This window comes from Belonocnema kinseyi, chromosome 3, assembly GCF_010883055.1.
Source record: "Belonocnema kinseyi isolate 2016_QV_RU_SX_M_011 chromosome 3, B_treatae_v1, whole genome shotgun sequence".
In the NCBI taxonomy this organism is placed as follows: domain Eukaryota; kingdom Metazoa; phylum Arthropoda; class Insecta; order Hymenoptera; family Cynipidae; genus Belonocnema; species Belonocnema kinseyi.
This window is the reverse complement of record NC_046659.1, coordinates 68,041,591-68,059,391: the sequence shown is the minus strand read 5'-3', so window position 1 is coordinate 68,059,391 and position 17,801 is coordinate 68,041,591. Positions and strand designations below refer to the sequence as shown.

Genomic DNA, 17,801 nt, shown 5'->3' with positions numbered 1-17,801 from the left:
AATTGGCAAAATACGAAATTATACCTTTAAATTAAAATTCTAACGTTTTTACTGTTTTAATATCACCTTTGCACAATAAAATATTACAAAAGGGTTAGAGATTTTAATGCTTCAATCCTAAAATCAGCAGGTTTTCAAAAATATGTTCAATTTTTACAGCTTTAAATTTAATCTTTTCAATTGTTAACATTTTCAAGCTATAATATTTTTATTTTGTGTACTAAACACTGAAGTTTTGAAATTTTGGCTTTTTTAATGTTTGTCTTACCAAATTCTTTTTACAAAATTGGAAATTGTTTACTTTTAAAATCTTAGCTCAGAACGTTTGACTTTTCGCATTTTTTAAAAATAATTAGATTATTCAGTTTGCTTTACAAAAAATTTTGAAATTCGTATGCTGGGAAGCGGTAACATTTAAATTGTTTACATCTTTAATTAAAAATTAAAAATTTTTTCAAGCATTTAATGCCTAATATGTTCTATTTTAATGGTCTGAAAATTTAAAAATATGAAATATTCGAAGTTTATAAAAATATGTTCAATTTTTACAGATGTTAATTTAAACATTTTAATTTCTAACCTTTTTAAGCTGAAGTGTTTCAATTTTGTAGATGTTAAACAATTACATTTTTCAATTTGTAATGTGTTTCTTGATGAATTCTTCTAAAAAATGTTAAAATTGTTCACTTTTAATGTCTGTCCAGAATTTTTCACATTCCTCACTTTTTTTTTAATAATTATATTATTCAGTTCCATTTCAAATAACAAATTTAAATATTCGAACTATTGGAAGCGGTAAAATTCAAATATTTTAACGTTGACATCTTCTATTTGAAAATGTTCGTTTTTCCAAGCATACAAGGTTTAAGATGTTCTATTGTAATGCTCCAATAATTAAAAAATTGTAAATATTCGAATTTTTAAAAAAATATGTTCAATTTTTACAGATTTAAATTTAATATTTTAATTCGTAACCTTTTCAAGGGTCGACTGAAAATCCTGACACTGTAAAATGCCCGTAGAATAAAATTCCGCAATAATAAAATTGTAGAACCGTTTATAATATACCGAATTGGAAAATTCCTCATAGTTTGTAATATTACCGAATTTGAAAATTCCATCATTATAAAATAACCGAACTAAAAAATTCCTGATTTATAAAGTTCCCGAATTTAAACATTTTTTATAAATATTATTTATTTATTAGAAATACAATAATCTAATATTTGTATTAAAAATACTTAATTGTTTAAATTCTGAAACTTGTTAATTCGGTAATTTTACAATTCGTCAATTTTCTGTCGGAAATTTTCCATTTTGTAATATTATAAACTATACGGGAATTTTATAGTGGCGGTAATTTTATTTTTCGGCATTTTTGAGTCGTTCCCTATTCAAGCTGAAATATTTTAATTATGTATGTTAAACACATTTGAAAATTTTTGAATTCCTAATGTCCTTACCGAATTTGTTTTACAAAATTGGTAATTTTTTACTTTTAAAATCTCAGTTCAGAACTTTTCAGTTTATGGACATTTTTTAAATAATTAGATTGTTCAGTTCCATTTAAACAACATATTTTTAATTTTTAATTCCTAGAAGCGGTAACATTCAAATATCTTCTTCAATTTGAAAATGTTAATTTGTTTCAGATTGTTCAATTTCGGCTGAGTTTCAATTACAACTGATAGTAAATTTTGAATTTTAAAGATTGTCAATCTAAAATACTTATTTCGTATTTCATTGGTAACATAAAAATCATGAAGAAATTTAAAAATGTGAGCTTTTGGAAGCTGTAAAATTTAAATCTTTCGACATCTAAAATTAGAAAATTTTAAACATTCGAAGATGTACAATTTACATTTTTTAACTAAACAGTTTTCATTTAAAATTGCTCATTTGTTTAAACCTGAAAAATTGTGATGATCAATTTTCAACGCTTAAGAGTTCGGATTGTTCTATATCGGCTGATTTTCAAGTAAAACTTTTCAATTTTAAATGTTTATAATCTCAAATGATTATTCAGTATTTTATTTGTAATCTAGAAATTAACAACTCATGATCAGAATTTCGCCAACTAGTCCTTATCCTCTCCCAGAAGGGAAAAACATTTATATCGATTTATAGGATTAAAATTGAGCACAAGTTGAGGTGTGTTGGAATTTTTTTCTCAGAATAATTCATTATTCTTGAGTTTTTTAAGGCTAACACGCGGACATTAACATTGGCCAAGACAACTCGTCACGCCTAGCAAACTATTGTAATCTTGCCAACTGGCACAGAACGTGCTCTTTCCTATCCACAGTGACTCTTTTTGAGGCAGCTTAAACAGCTTTAGATATTATGTAAAGGTGTTTGTTAAGTTGTGTGGTTTTAACCATTCACTTGCTCCACCTAAAAGATTCAATGAAACTTTGAAAATTTTCAGAGTTTTTATTTTTAGCAATAAATTATACATTTCTAATTGAAAATAGATTCACATTTTCTTATAAACCGAATATTTCTTTTATCTATTTTCTTTTCTCTTTATTAATCTCTTTCGATTGCAAATAATTACTAAATTCACTCTCAAAAAAAGCAAGTCTTATCAATCTAAATTGACGTCCCTGATATTTAGAGAAATTTTAAATTAATAAAGTTCAAATTGAATTATTTTTAAAGCATTCAGATTGAAATGGTTTGGTTTCAAATTTCAATCAGTCAAACTTAAATGCTTTCAAAATAAAAGCCTTAATGGTTGAACTATTCTAAACTGAAAAATTTCCAAGTTCAATAGTATAAAATTTAGAAATTGGACAATTTTAGATTGAAAGCATTCGAAGTTGAACAGTTTTGAATCAAAGAAGTTGTGAATTGAACGTTAAAATCATTAATTTCGAGCGGTTATATGCAAAATTCTATGAATTTATAATATGTTTTATTTACTACATTTTTTAAATACATTTTTATTGCAAAAAGTTGAATATTAAGTAGTTAAATTAATAAGATTATCCAATTTTAAACTTTTATAATTTACGAATTATGAACCTTTAAATTTAGTATCATATGATTTAAAGATTCTGCTATGAAATTTTTTGTTTAGTATTGTACACTTTTTTAACGAATTTTTATTCTCAAAGGCTTAAAATTGAATTATAATTTGGAATATTTTGAACTGTTGATTTTAAAAAGTATGAAAAGGTATTTTATCAAAAACAGGTCATAACAAAGAGTTTGATAATTTAAATATTTAAGTCATTGTCAACATATTTTTAATTTTTGAATACGTGGCATTTTAATTATCAAATACGAAAAATACCCACATAATCATTTGAAAGGAAATGAAACGACAAGTAATTTATCAGATTGGAACAAAAAATTGGAACTTTTATTTTTCTTTCTAAATCCGGCGGAAGTTCCGTTTTGTGGAAACTCCATTTTGACAAAGTTATGAGTATATATAACTCCTGAAGCTGATGACGTAGATTCATATCAAAAGGTTGTCGAAACTTCTTTCTAAAATTTCGTATTATTTTTCAAAATAATGATCGTATTTAACTTTATGTTTCTTTTTCTAATTTGTTTTTTCTTCGTTAATCTTTTTTTTTTTTATAAAACGAACATCCACCTGTTTTTACAAAAAAAAAACACAAGATTTAAAAATGTAATAAAAAAAGAAGATTTAAGATCAATTGAGTAGTCTGGTCTTTGAATCTTAATTAAGTTCTGCGGGGCTATCCTCCTATAATATGCTTGTCAGTAATTTTCTTATATTTCTATTTATATATTATATTAAATTTTTTTCGAGAATTCGATTTTTTTATTTAAAAAATTTAACTATTTTGTGAATTCTTTTTTTGTTGCTTAACGTTAATTTCTATAACTGAAAATGTAACTTTTCAATTTTTTGTTAAAAATGGAACTTTTTAAGTTCAAGATTCGTTTTTCTCGGTTGAAAGCCAATCGTTTTGGTTTTAAATTTCCTCTATTTTTTGTTAAAAATGCTACTTTTTTGGATGCAATTTGGATAAGCTGGCTTTTCTTTCTTGACTGAAATTTTTTTCTTTGTTGAGAATTCGTCTCTTTCGTTGGAAAATTCATAATTTGGTTTGAAATTTCAACTCTTTTGGTCTCGCTTTCGATAGAAATTTCTTTTTTCTTGTTAAAAATGCAACTATTACGTTAATTTTGTAGAATTAATTTTTTAGGTTGAGAATTAATCTTTGTAGGTTGAAAATGCAACTATTTCGTTAAAAGTTCAACTATTTGATTGAATATTCATTTTTTTCGATTGAAATACCAAACATTACATTTTTGCTGAGAATCAATATTTTTGTTTAAAATTCCAACTTTTGGGTAGAAAACATAACTATTTGATTAAAAATTCAACTATTTGGTTAGAAGTTTAACATTTTGTTGAAAATTCGTCTCTTTTTCTTTTAATTTCAAATATTTGATTTAAAAAATTTTGTTATTGCTAATGTTTAATCTTTTTTGTTTGAAAATTCGACCACTAATTGAAAATTTAATTGTTTTGCTGTATATTGAACCATTTTGTTAAAAAGTAACTGTTTTTGTTCGAAAATTCAATTTTTTTATTGAAAATTCATCCCTTTGAATTTAAAATGTGTTTTTTATGGTAAAGAGTCATACTTTTTGTTTTAAAAAAAATTTGAAATTTTGTTATTTTGATAATAATGGCCAGGAAAAATGAAATATTGGTCAGGTAAAGTCCGAGAATTTTGAAAATGAAGTTTTCGGCCATTCTGTTTAAATCTCTTTTCTACACTAGTAGTTAGAAAAGCTTTTTATAGTACTTCGTTATTCTCAAAAATAATAACTTCCATAATTTTTTGAAAATATAGATTAAAATTCCGAAGAGAATAATTTATGTTTTATTTGGTGTTAAATTGAAATGTTCTTTCTGTTCGGGATGGCGTTGAAGTTCTGACATTTTGTGTCTAATCTTGAGAGGTTCCACGTGCAACTTTGAAACTTTTCCAATTGGCGCACAGTTTAAGTTAACTCATTTCCAAAGATATCTGATTTCATTGAGAGTTTAAGACTTTAGCTGGGTGTCGACGTCGATGCGACTGTTTATCGCATTGTTACTACTATACTATTTCTGGCATTTACGAATTTGCAAAAATAGATAGCACAGATACATCACCCATGAGTGCTATTTATAATTTTCTATTAGAAGTCACAGATCATGGAGAATGTTTCCCGCTTAAATTCTATCCTCCGCCTTGTAAACGTGTGGTTTATTATATTTTTTTTTTACTAGAGGCACATGGCAGCCTATATCCCGAGTTACACAAACAAGAAAACAAATAATTTAAGCGTAATACTTAGACTTTGGAATTTCTTCAATTTTTCCTCAGATCTGAAAATTTGTATTGGATTTTAGATTGAAAGACAGGAAACGTAAGTGTTTAATTATTTAGATATAATTTCAGAGATCCCAATCTTTCCCCTATTACCCTGCGTTTCCCCTTTTTTGAATTCCCTTTTTTTTTCATTTTAAATATGCGATATTCAGGGTCTAAAATGTTGCATTGTCCGACAGTTTGTGAAGTTCGGATGAACAAATGTGTGGTTTAAAATCAAAAAGTGTGCAGTGAATAATTAACATTTAAATTAAAATTAAATTAACATTTTTTTCAAAACTTTCGGTTGAAAATTTGTCTTCTTGGTTTGAAAAGTTAACTATTTTGGTACAAAATTAAACTGAAAAAATAAAATATGAAAATTAATTTTTTTCTAAATTGATATAATGCTGAAAATTTAATTATTCAGTTGAAAATTAAATTGTTGTGGGAAACTCAATAATTTTGTTAAAAAATTATCCTTTAAATTTATTACTGATTATTAATTTGTATTAAAATTTTTGTTGAAAGTTCAGATTTTTAGTTGAATTTTTTCTTGTCTTAATTAAAACATCTTTCTTGGTTGAAAATTCATTTTTGTTAAAGAAAGTTATCTTTTTTTCGCTTAAAGATTCATAATTTTGGTTAAAAATTCATCTCTTTCTTTAAAAATCAATTTTTTGTATTGTTGAAGATCAACTTTTGTAACTGATAATTGAACTACGTCATTCTTTGTTGAAAATTTATGCTTTTAGTGGAAAATCTAAATATTTGGTTGAAAATTCGACTATTTGATTAAAAAGTTATGAATTTGATAAAAGTACAATATTTTTACTGAAAGTATTAGGAATTTTAAGTCTTTTATATTGATCTTAATAGATTATCCACATTAATTTTATGTAAAAGAATTTATTCTCCTATTTTCTTGAAAATCTTCTTATTTTCGCTTTTATTTAGAGCATTCTGACCGGCGTGAGTGCTAAAATGATTGCAGAATTATTTATTTCAATTAAAATTAAATTTTTTATTATAAGCATAATATAGAACAAGATATATGACTTTTGTTTCATTTATGAAAATAATTAAATGCATCCATATAATATTAACGAACTTAAATAAATTTTGTATCAATAAATAAATTACAACAAAAATATACATCTTAAAAAAGTTAACCTAAATACATGCAAACAGTTTTAAGTGCCGAGAATTATTGTCCAGTAAGATAAACACTCAAAAAAATACTTGAAGCAGAAACATTTTATAACAGGTTGACAATGTGAAAAACAGTGACAGTAGTTATTGTCCAATATAAAATTGGAATAGTTAAAAAATGTAGAGCAATCTAAAATTAGAACGTGAACTATTTTTAATTAAAATTTAAAAAAGTTAAATAATTTAAAAAAAGCTGAATATTTTCAGTTGAGCTTCAAAGTTAAATGTTTTAACTTGAACAATTTAAAGTCAAACGTTCAACATTAATTTTTATATTTTACCAATACAAAATTTACAAATTTGTATTTCACCGATTTCAAAATAAACTATTTAAGATTTGAATGAAACTTGAAAGCTGTACAATACATTTTCGTGAATCTGATGATGCAATTAAATATTTTTGAAATTTTAAATATTTTCATTCGAACTCTGAATATAAAAATAAAAACTAAGGAAGTGTTAAAAAATACCATCACAATTTAAATATTAGTGATGGTATTTTTAACACGTCCTTAGTTTTTATTTTTATATTCGAAGAGTTCGCATGCAAATATTCCTCGTAGAAAGATTGGCAGGATTTTCCGAATGAATTTTACAGACCTGAGCTGATTTGGTCTCGTGATTCATAAAAATGTTCTACTTTTTTGGTGTGCTAAAACACTCTCTTTAGTATTATGATAAATCAGAAAATAGATTCTGTTAAATTTAAGTACATCTATAAATTTGATCATTTCATTATTAAGATTATTATTTCTTGGAAAAAATGTAATTTTCTTTAGATAACGTAGTAGAAGAGATATTTGTGTTATATTTAGCAAAAGACGCTTACTCATCTTTTTCTATTTTTACCATAGATTGATTTACAGATAAACAGAATCTGTTTCAGTTATATTTTTAAAAATGCCTACATTAAGCAACGTGCTCGGCTATATTTGGTACACCCGTATTAAAAATATACCTATCACACATGGGATTTTATTTTTAATAAAAGATCCCCGTATTTTATTTCCTGAGACAATTTTATTAATCGTAAATGAAACTACTCTTAATAAATTAAGAGCTTAGAATTTAAGCATTCAAAATTTTGAAAGAGTCAGAGATATTTTTGAAATAATCTTCTCTGGATTATCTTCTCTAATTCTCATAAGTATAAAATTAAAATTATGTTATGCAAGATCCAAATGGAATATTTAAATTTGTAGAGATAAAAAATTATGTGCTAATTTTTTTATTTACACTTCCTTGAAACAGCTTTTGCGGAATGTAATGTTCTTATTTGTACTTTAAATTAATACTACTTGACACTTCTTCCCACACACTTATTTCATTTGTCTAGTTAAGGGGAAAGTTTTAAACATGAAAAGTAAAATATATGTTGCTGTAGAAATTATTTAATATTTAATTTTTGTATTGTTGAAAGAAAGAAAGAAAGAATGGAGTATTAATATTAATCACATTTTTATTATAGGCTTGCATCGATGACGATTTGGATATGGTGGAGTTTTTGGTCGAGCAAGGCGCAGATATCAATCGTGGCGATAATGAAGGCTGGACACCTTTACATGCCACTGCATCTTGTGGCTTTATATCAATTGCCAAGTTAGTATTAATTAAATAATTAGAAAAAGTAATAAAATATGGGGAATTTCAAAAAATATTTCCATTTTATTTCAGCATGAATGGATTATTCTTAGTATCAATTTATATCGAATTTATTTAGGTATATAATTTCGTTACAAATAAAAGAAAAGTCGCGGAATTTTCACACTGGTACAACAATAAATTAAATTCCATTAAAATTTAGTCCACTAATCTTGATTTATGGTTAATTTACTTCAACAAACCTTTGTCAAGAAGAGTTACAACAAATGTTATAGAATTAGACTTAAAATAAATAACGTTTATATTAATTTGAATTGTTTGTAAAAAAAAACTTTTTTGACGAGGTGAAAAAATGTACCAAAAATCTTTCGACGAAAAGTTATTTCAGTTGAAACAGTAATAAAGTTAGAAATAAACACAGTGAAGACTTGCAAGTTGTATATAAATATTCCTGAAAATATAAATTTTACGCAAAATTTTAAAGATTAGACGATCATTTTTCGATTTGGATTTTTTTTAACCCAAATAAAAAGTTATCGAAAAATCCGAGGATTTGTTTAATTATTAGGAAAGTAAAATATTCATATTTTTACGGCATTAGTATAAATGAAAGATATATCTGTGCGATTAACGGAAAATAATTTTTATTTTTTCTAAGATTTTTGAAACATAAATTTTTTTTTTCTAAACTTATTTAAAAACTGCTTTTTTATGACCACGAAATTCTTTGAAAAAATAAATCAAATTCATTTATTTTGAAAACCTAGAATCAACGATTAAATTTGAACATTTTTCAGATTTCGAAGAATTTAATAGTTTATTTGAATATTGGAAGTCAAAGAGAGATTTAAATTTTGATTTATTCTGAATTTAATGTCTTAAATTTTAACTGTTCTTTTTGCAGTGATTGTTTAAACAATCAGGAAAATGTATTTTATTGAAAATATTAATATGTACGTTAAATATTCACTAGCTCTTGAGATTCATAAACTTTAGCAACGACTTCAAAAATTTATTATTGCTGTTTTTAGTATTGACAGTCATCGCAGGTTGTCACCTATTCACCTCTTTTCACCTTTATTGAAAACTTTTTTTCTTTCTTTTTCCTTTTATGGACTGACAAAGTAAAATTTTATTTACAATTCTAATTTATAAAATACGAATTTTACCTATTTCATAAAAAAAGTGTTTGACAAAGTTATGATGATTAAAAATTAGTAAAGCAGATAAGGCACACTATCAAAAATAGTTGTCGATCCTTTAAGTATCGTATTATTTAAACTAATGTAGAAGCTTACATTTTCTGTCTTGCATCAGATAGAAATTTTAGTTTCCTTTATAAATCCAGCGGAAACGTTCTTGACAAAACATTAAATTTCATAAATAGTTGGAGACATTTCTGAAAATGTTGAAAGACATGTCAGAAAGAAAATCAACAGTTATAAACCACTAAACTACATATTTGTCACCTATTTTTGAAAAATGTACCTTTTTAACTTTTTTTAAGAAGAATAGGGACTGTTTTCACTCGATGTAGGGTCAGAATTGTTTTTAAAAAATACAAAACCAGTTTCTGGAATGACTTAGTTTTAAGAAAAATTATACCTAGAGAAATCTAGAGATGCCCTGAGGGAAAAAGATTGTACAAGAGAGTATAAAATTTCTACAACTGTAATTTTCTGTACAAAATGTACAAAATTTAACAACAAAAAAGTACAATTTAATACAAATAGATTATTTTTTTGTATTTTCTTGTAAAAAAGTAAAAAATTCACAAAAATGTATAAGTTTCTATAATTCAAAAATTCTTATAATTTTTTAATAATATATTTTCTAATTGTTCTAAAAAGCTACAAGGTATTACCGGAAACTGCAGGATTTTACATTTTTTTATTTTTGGTGTTTGACGCTATAAAAAAAATTAATTTTACGTAAATTATTGTAGAAAATTACAAACCTTTGCAAAAAATACAAGATTTCACAAAAATTGTACAAATTTGAAAAAAAAAATATTCTTCTAAGGAATACTTTTAGAATCCGCACCAATGTTCCGACTTTTACTTTATGGTCAATTTTTATAGGACATATAACATATCAATTTCTACAAAAAACTACTTTTTTTCAATATTGCTTTTTTAACCAAAACTTTTGCTATTATGATTGCAGCAATTTCAGTTATGCAACTTTTTTTTCATTGAAATGTCACCTAGATATCCACATCTATGAAACGTAATTTTAAATCAGAGATGTTATTTATTTTTCATAATAATTTTATGTTAATTAATTTAGATAGGGAAATGCATTTTAATGAAAAACAAAAACTTATTTAAAAGTGTGTATAAGTTTATTTTGAGAGATATTAACATTTAGTGATACAGTGATCACTGCTGCATCAAATTGATTAAAAATGCCACATTTTGAAGCCTTTTAAGGAATATTTAAAAATATTTTAGATAAAAAATTTGGAATAATAAATGACAATTGAATAATTATTAATTTGGGCAAAATCGCGGAAGATTAATTTAAAAAATTTTTTTAAATATAGATTTTTGAAGATTTTGAACAAGAGATTTCGATTTAAAAAGCTTTTAAAGATTTTGCAATGTTACAAAAGAATAAAAAATGTTAATCAAAGTTCGTAGAAAAACTAAAAATGTTTTATTCTTTGGAAAAATAATTAAAGGATCTGGAAGATCTGAAGCCCATCTTTTTAATCTGGCATGATTTTAAAAAAGTTGTAGGAAAAATTTGAGTTCCGAGATAAGAAAATTTTCATCAGGTTCCTGGAAAATTTTTAAATGACTTTTTAAAAGAAAATATTTAGACAAATTTCAAAACAAATTTTGATATGTAAATTAATTCTTCGAGTTAAAAATTGTATATTTTGCAGTTTTGCGGCTTTTAATGACAATATTTTTAAATGAAAAGTGTTAATAACTTCAATTTTACACGCGGAAGTCATTGAGCGTTTGAATTTAAAAAGTTTCGTTTCAAATATTTCGAAGCTTTTAATGTCAATGACCTATTCAATTCTTTCTTAATTGTACAATCTTTATTTTGAGTCAAAAAGTCGTTCTTTTTTAACGAAGGATGACAAATATTGAGAACATTGAATTGACATTATTGTAAATTACATATATAGTTTACAATGGATTTGCTATATATTTGAAAAAAGAACTTCAAACTTATGGATTTTTTGTTTAATATCGATTATTCATTATTGCTTTTTAATAATCTACCATTCCTTTAAAGTTTAAACATAAAAGATTTTTTTTATAATATCTATCATATTTACATTTTTATTTAAAAGTATCTTATTGCAATATTCTAAATATTTGTAAAACTTGTAAATTCTTGTAGGAAATTAAAACTGCAATAAGATACAGCAATATGCAAATAAACATACAAAGAAAATACGAAATTTCTCCGAATAATAGAACAAAGATTTACTTTTCTGTAATTTGGGTTGTAATTTATTGCATTAACTAGTAGATTCCTGGTAAAATGGTTTTGTTTTGTACTTTATTGTAAGCAATTTTCCACCCGGGTACCTCGAGAAAACCCCTGGAATTATCAGGAATTTTTGTTTTCAAAATTTAATTGGACACTATAGTATATTAATATTTAATAATATTTTTTCAGATACTTGATAGAACAAGGATGTAATCTCGCCGCAGTTAATAACGATGGCGAATTGGCTCTGGATATCGCAGAAAGCGATGAAATGGAGGATATGCTTCAACAGCATATAAACAAAGCTGGTTAGTCTACCAAATTTTTCTTTAATTTAAGTCCTTTAATATTTTCTACAAGTAAATTTAAGAGCTGATCATTTATGTTTTTCATAACTTTTGCAATTTACTGTAATTAATTATTCTTAGTTATTTTGAATCATTAGTATGTTTACACTGAAAAAATGTAAATTTATTTTAGGTGTAGACTGTGATCAGGCCAGAAGTGAGGAGGAGAGATCGATGCTAAATGATGCTAGAGCTTGGAGATCTGGAGCTCCTGGAAAAGACGCATTGCATCCAAGATCAGGAGCCACTGCATTACATGTCGCTGCTGCCAAAGGCTACATAAACGTCATGAAGTAATAAACTATCCTTCATTTTAAGCCAAAATCTTATAGGTCAATTTTTATAATTAAAACATCTACATATTATTTTATATCTGAAAGAATGCTTCAGACAATCATGATATTTTTTTATCTAAATTTAAAAACAATGAAACTGAATCAGTATTTGAAGAAAAATCTAATAATAATTAGTTATTGATATTAATTATTTCTTAATTACGTTATTTTATTACAATAATGAAAATTGCTTTTCAGCATTTTGCTACAAGCTCGGTGTGATGTGAATGCCCAGGATTACGATGGATGGACACCATTGCACGGAGCATCACATTGGGGCCAATTGGAAGCCTCTAAACTCCTTGTAGAAAATTTCTGTGATATGGATATTAAGAATTATGCCGTGAGTTCTAAATTTGAAAATTAGAATTTCTCCTTTCTCGGCTAAATTTTGTATAACCTATAGTCTTTTCTTCTTCATTATCATTTTTTATCCGAGATCTTAAACAGAAATGATTGATTTATCTTAGGGTCAGACTGCCTTCGACGTTGCCGATACTGATATCCTGAAAGGTTTAGAAGAACTGAAGAAGAAGCAGCAGGCTCTCTTGAAAGATCACCCACAAATCATCATCAAGAAACAGCCAGCATTACCAAAGAAACGGTACAAAATTAATTGTTTGCCAATTCTAATTGCACCATTTTCCTCACCAATCAATAATTAATCATTAAATTAATTTTTTATTTTTCAGCATATCTACAAATAATGAAAATACAGTGATTGATCAGGAAGGTGTAGAGATAAACGAGGAAGAAACGCCGAACAAGGTGAAGAAAGTTGAGCTGGAAATTCAGTCTGAGAAGGAAGATTCCAGCACTGGAACGAATAGCGATGTTGGTAAGTAAATCTTTTCAAATTTTAAAAAATTACTATTAGTTTGAGAGACTGCTTTAGTCTCTGGTGGTTTTCTATTTCTATTAAAAATATAAATCTTAATAGTTACTCTTTCTTCTAATTATAATGACAATTACTTGTGATAATGCTGCATGGATTTAGAAGAAACGGTTGACATGGATACTGAAGCAAGCGATTGTGATAGTGATTCTGAGACTAGCTCAGAATCACAAAGTTCCACGTGCTCAGACCAGTCTAATAATTCCAATCAGTCGAACCACTCGTCTTGTATTATAGACAATGGTGAGTCCTGTGAAGTATATTGTGGAATTGAAGAAATTGACACTTTTTCGAACCCTTGTCTTTTCAATTCTTTCCTTAACAAAAAAAACTGTTACAGCTGTCGGTCAAAATTCTTACAAATTTGAAACTTTCGCATTTCCATTTTTAACTGTTCTGATTTACGTCGGAACCGTTTTAATGTTTCGTATTCAATATTTATGCTAAAAATTGTTCCATTGGAAAAGCTTCAATTTTTTAATTTACGTTTACTGATTTCTATTTAGGTTTTTTTTTTCATTTTTAAACACATCGAAATTGTTCGTCTTTTACAAATGTTCTGAAACGTTTCAGCTTCGAAAAATTACTTCTATTTCCACATTTTCAAAGGGAAATATTTTTTTTCTCAACACTTGTTAAATTATTAGTCCTTCAGTGTTGAAATGGTTCACATTTAAAAGTGTCAATTTGCACGTTTTTACGATTTGAAAGTTTTGTTTTATTTTTTAAACTTTGTTCTGTTTTTTTAGTAGATCAGATTTAAAACTAAACACAGTATTTTGAAACTTTAACATTTTATATGACTTAAATACTAAATTCCATTTTTTTTTATTTAACGAATACCCAGCAATTGGTTTCAAAGTCTTTGTCTTCGTTTAAGATTTTGAACGATTCATTTAGAAGTTTTGAAAATATTAAACATATTTGATACACAAGTTTAAAAAGAAAAGTTTTAGACCAAAAGGAATTATTATTGAAAGATTTGCGTTATTCAAAACAAAAAATTCTGAGACGATTCAGATTTAAGATAATTTGAGTTTGAAAGTTCTTGTGTTTAATTTTTAAATTAGGAAAATAATATTTAATTTGGAATTGTTTTATTCCTATATAATACCTGTGTTTAAAAAAAAAGAAGTTAAAATTAAAAACATAATAGGTTGTCTAGTGGATCAAGAATTTTATTTAACCGGGGAAAAACCGGCAATTTTATTCAGGATCTGGAATTTTGTTCTTCTATCGATTTTTTTTACTTGTTTTTTTTTTATTATTTTTTACTTTAAATTTTTTGAGTGAAACTTTTTGATCCTAAATAGATTGAAAGCGATGTTAATCCTAGATAAAATGGACCAGGATGAAGGATTTGTATCCATGAATATTTTATAACACTGGAACGAACATTTTGGATATTTTTCAGACGTCTCATCTGTAGGAAAATAATAAAAAATAAATGAATATATATTTTAAATAATTTTTAAAAATATTTTAACATTTACAGTTGTATTGAAATGTAGTTTCGATTAATATTTATCACTTGTGGATAAGTTTGGTACGTGTAAATAAATAATTGCCAAATTACAAAAAGACATCTTTAAATTGTACAGGAAAAAATGGGAAACCCCCGGGAATTTCAAATTCGCTGATCCCTAGACATCACTTAATTTTTAATTGTGAAAATTAATGTGTAATTTTTAATTTTTCCCCATTTGAAATTGTACATTCTGGAACGTTTTAATTAAAAAGTTGTTCATATTCTTCCGATTTAAATTAGAAAGTAGTTTATTTTTAAACGTAAGTTTGAAATATTATATTTTTCTCGCTTCTCATTACATATTTTAATCTACACACTTTATATATTATTAGATTTAAATAAATCTCAGTGCAACTATATTAATAATTAAATGTTATTGTCCTTCTGGACGAGAAATACATTTTATTTCGAGGGGTCGATGACACTGATATTTGTAACTTCTTATTTCTCCGATAAGTACATTTTTTATTTTTATTTTATCTCTGTTAGTGATTCACGTTCAGCCCCGATAGTCTTTCCGTTGCCTGCATTTGATACTTGTTATAAACTTATTTTCTTACAAGTCTAAATTAGGCTGAAGAAAATATCGTAATCTTAGCCCTCCATTCTGACATAATTTTCTTTTTTAAATTTACAGAAAAGAAAAATAGAGTGAATAGAGATGAAACGACATCACATAGTCCAACGCCTTCCATAGAAAGCAGCAAAGTTCCTAATCAGGTAAGCAAAACCGCTTCCTTTTTCGATCAGCTTGGAATCTGTTTCTGATTCTTGAAATGGTTAATAAACCTTTTACGTTTTCAAGGCCCCAATCGTGCCAATCAAACAAGAGACTGAGAATAACGAAGAGGGATCCATTCCTTCGTGGAGACGTTCAGGTTCTTTTAGAAGTAGAACTCAAGATTCTGAGCCAGTGAATTCTTTATCTTCCAGTACGTATAAAATCCCAATTGTTTTTTTTTTATCCAGATTAGATGCTTCATATGAATATTTTATAGGAATAGAAGACAAGGAAACATCTCTTAATTCGCCAACATCACCAGTCAAGATAAAAGAAGAGCCTGAAGTAGTTCTCAGACGGACCCATAGTTTCGAGACCGATCAAAAGTAAGTCTCATTTCTAATCTTGCATTAATTCAGCTTGGCACTCAGACAGTGGATTTTAAAGTGCTTTAAAAGCTTCAGCGCTATTAATTTCGTATTAATTTACCTACATTCCACGATCTCGAGCACAAAAATTAATTAATTGCTAACATTAATAATCAGGGTGTCTACCTGAACGGGAAACTAGTACATAGCCGGTAATTTTTCTTTTTATTTTCGATAATGAAAATACAAGTGAGGCTGTTTGCGTTTTTTTTGTTTTTTATATTGAAATCTTTAAAGTATTTGAAATATTGAAATACATGGTACGGCTCAAACTTGTAAATTAGTATTGATCTAAACTTATCATTATGATTTTTTTTTATATCAAAGGGAAAAAGATTTACGTCGTAAAATAAAAATTTGACAACTGGGATTATGACTTGGAACAGTAGATTTTCGAGAAAAATGATAATTTTGAAATGGAGCAGGTAATTTTCATAAGGAATTATATGTAATTCTAAATTGGATCAGAAAATTTTCGAAAAAATATAATTCAGATCTGGAACTTTCTGAGTTAATGAATGGGCATTTCAAAAAGACGTATAATTAAAAGACCGGAAAAATTGGCCGGGAATTTAAAATCACCCGCCTGGTAGACACTGTACTATCCGTTCGAAAATGATAGTAAAAAATTAGTGACATTTTGTTTCTGTTTTTTCTTTTTTCCAATAAGTTAACATTAATCCGTGCTACCGGTCTTTTGTAAATTGAAAAAATGAAAATAAACAATTTTCATTGGTTTAAACAATTCTTTCCCTTGTGAAGATATTCAGTATATTATTATCTTAGAAGTGCACCCTAATTGTTTACACAATAACCACTTGTTTAAACAATGACATTCGGTTGCAGACTAAAGTTTAAATAATTTATAAATATTCTTCACCAAAATATTACATTTAAAATTCATTAATTATGTCATTAATTTCAGATTGTAATAACTTTTCACGATTTACATGAAAAATATTTTGTAAACAAATTAAAATTATTTAAATAATTAGCAAATATGTTGAAAAAAGCAATATTACTCTTGACAATAATAAACTGCATCATATATCCCGAAAAATAATCAGTCTTTACTCTTCATCTGGAAACAGATTGTTTATACACATAATAATTGTTTAAGCAATTCAGAATTGGTTAAAAAATATTTGAAAATTGTCACTTATCGAATAAAAATAATTCATTTTGGAAAAATTCCCAAAAGTACCGCCTTAGCGTGAATTTGATATAAAACTGCTATTTTGCATTTTGTTTTGGCACTTACCGGACACAATATCAGGGGTGTGAGGGGAGGGTTAACATTTGTTAATAACAAGTACTTTTTTTTACACTTTTAAGAAAACTGAGCTTTTTCTATTTTAAACCCCTACATTAATTTCAAAAGCCCGGAGGCACGGGTTAATGTTGACCGATTTGAAGGAGAAAAAAACCAATACCTTTTCATGAGGAGAATGTAATAATTTGAAATTTCTTTTTCTGAAAAATCAACAAATTTTTTTTTGGGGGGAGGGGCGATCACAAAAAATTGAATTTTGAATTTTCGGATGTATTATAGAGTGAAATTTGCAGAATATGTTTAAAAGAATCAATTTTTATTTTTTTGGGAATTAAAATTTGAAAAAGAGGCCAGGCTTAGGTTTAAATGATGAAAAGTCTAGAATTTAGAAATACGCATGGCATGACGCATGTTACGCAGGTTCTATGAGCAGTACCTGGCATTACGAGCCCGAATCAAGGCATCCTCCTGCCCCACTCTCCACCGCTGCAACCCAACTACTCCTACTCATAACAACGCTGTGACAGCTCGCTCTGCGTCACTACGCGAAACTTACAGGTACTTGCTTGAATTTAACATTCATCATTCACATTAGCATTTAGCCAAACTAAATCGTCTCAAATTTTGCTAATAATTTACCCTTCGGGGGGGGGGGGGGG

At 26.7% G+C, this 17,801-nt stretch overlaps 1 protein-coding gene across 7 annotated transcripts in view; it reads left to right on the top strand.

Annotated features, from left to right (window-relative positions):
* Window positions 1-17,801, top strand: part of LOC117169587 (protein phosphatase 1 regulatory subunit 12A) — a 70,027-nt gene that overhangs the window by 2,434 nt on the left and 49,792 nt on the right. For 5 of the 7 annotated variants that reach the window (XM_033356030.1, XM_033356024.1, XM_033356031.1 and 2 more), the window contains exons 2-12: window positions 8,029-8,159; window positions 11,805-11,923; window positions 12,096-12,255; window positions 12,496-12,640; window positions 12,768-12,901; window positions 12,990-13,135; window positions 13,295-13,435; window positions 15,358-15,440; window positions 15,526-15,652; window positions 15,719-15,827; window positions 17,563-17,700. In XM_033356030.1, the coding sequence (XP_033211921.1) occupies window positions 8,029-8,159; window positions 11,805-11,923; window positions 12,096-12,255; window positions 12,496-12,640; window positions 12,768-12,901; window positions 12,990-13,135; window positions 13,295-13,435; window positions 15,358-15,440; window positions 15,526-15,652; window positions 15,719-15,827; window positions 17,563-17,700 (1,433 nt within the window). The remainder of the gene's footprint in view (window positions 1-8,028; window positions 8,160-11,804; window positions 11,924-12,095; window positions 12,256-12,495; window positions 12,641-12,767; window positions 12,902-12,989; window positions 13,136-13,294; window positions 13,436-15,357; window positions 15,441-15,525; window positions 15,653-15,718; window positions 15,828-17,562; window positions 17,701-17,801) is intronic. The other 2 variants (XM_033356028.1, XM_033356029.1) reach the window with 2 other exon arrangements.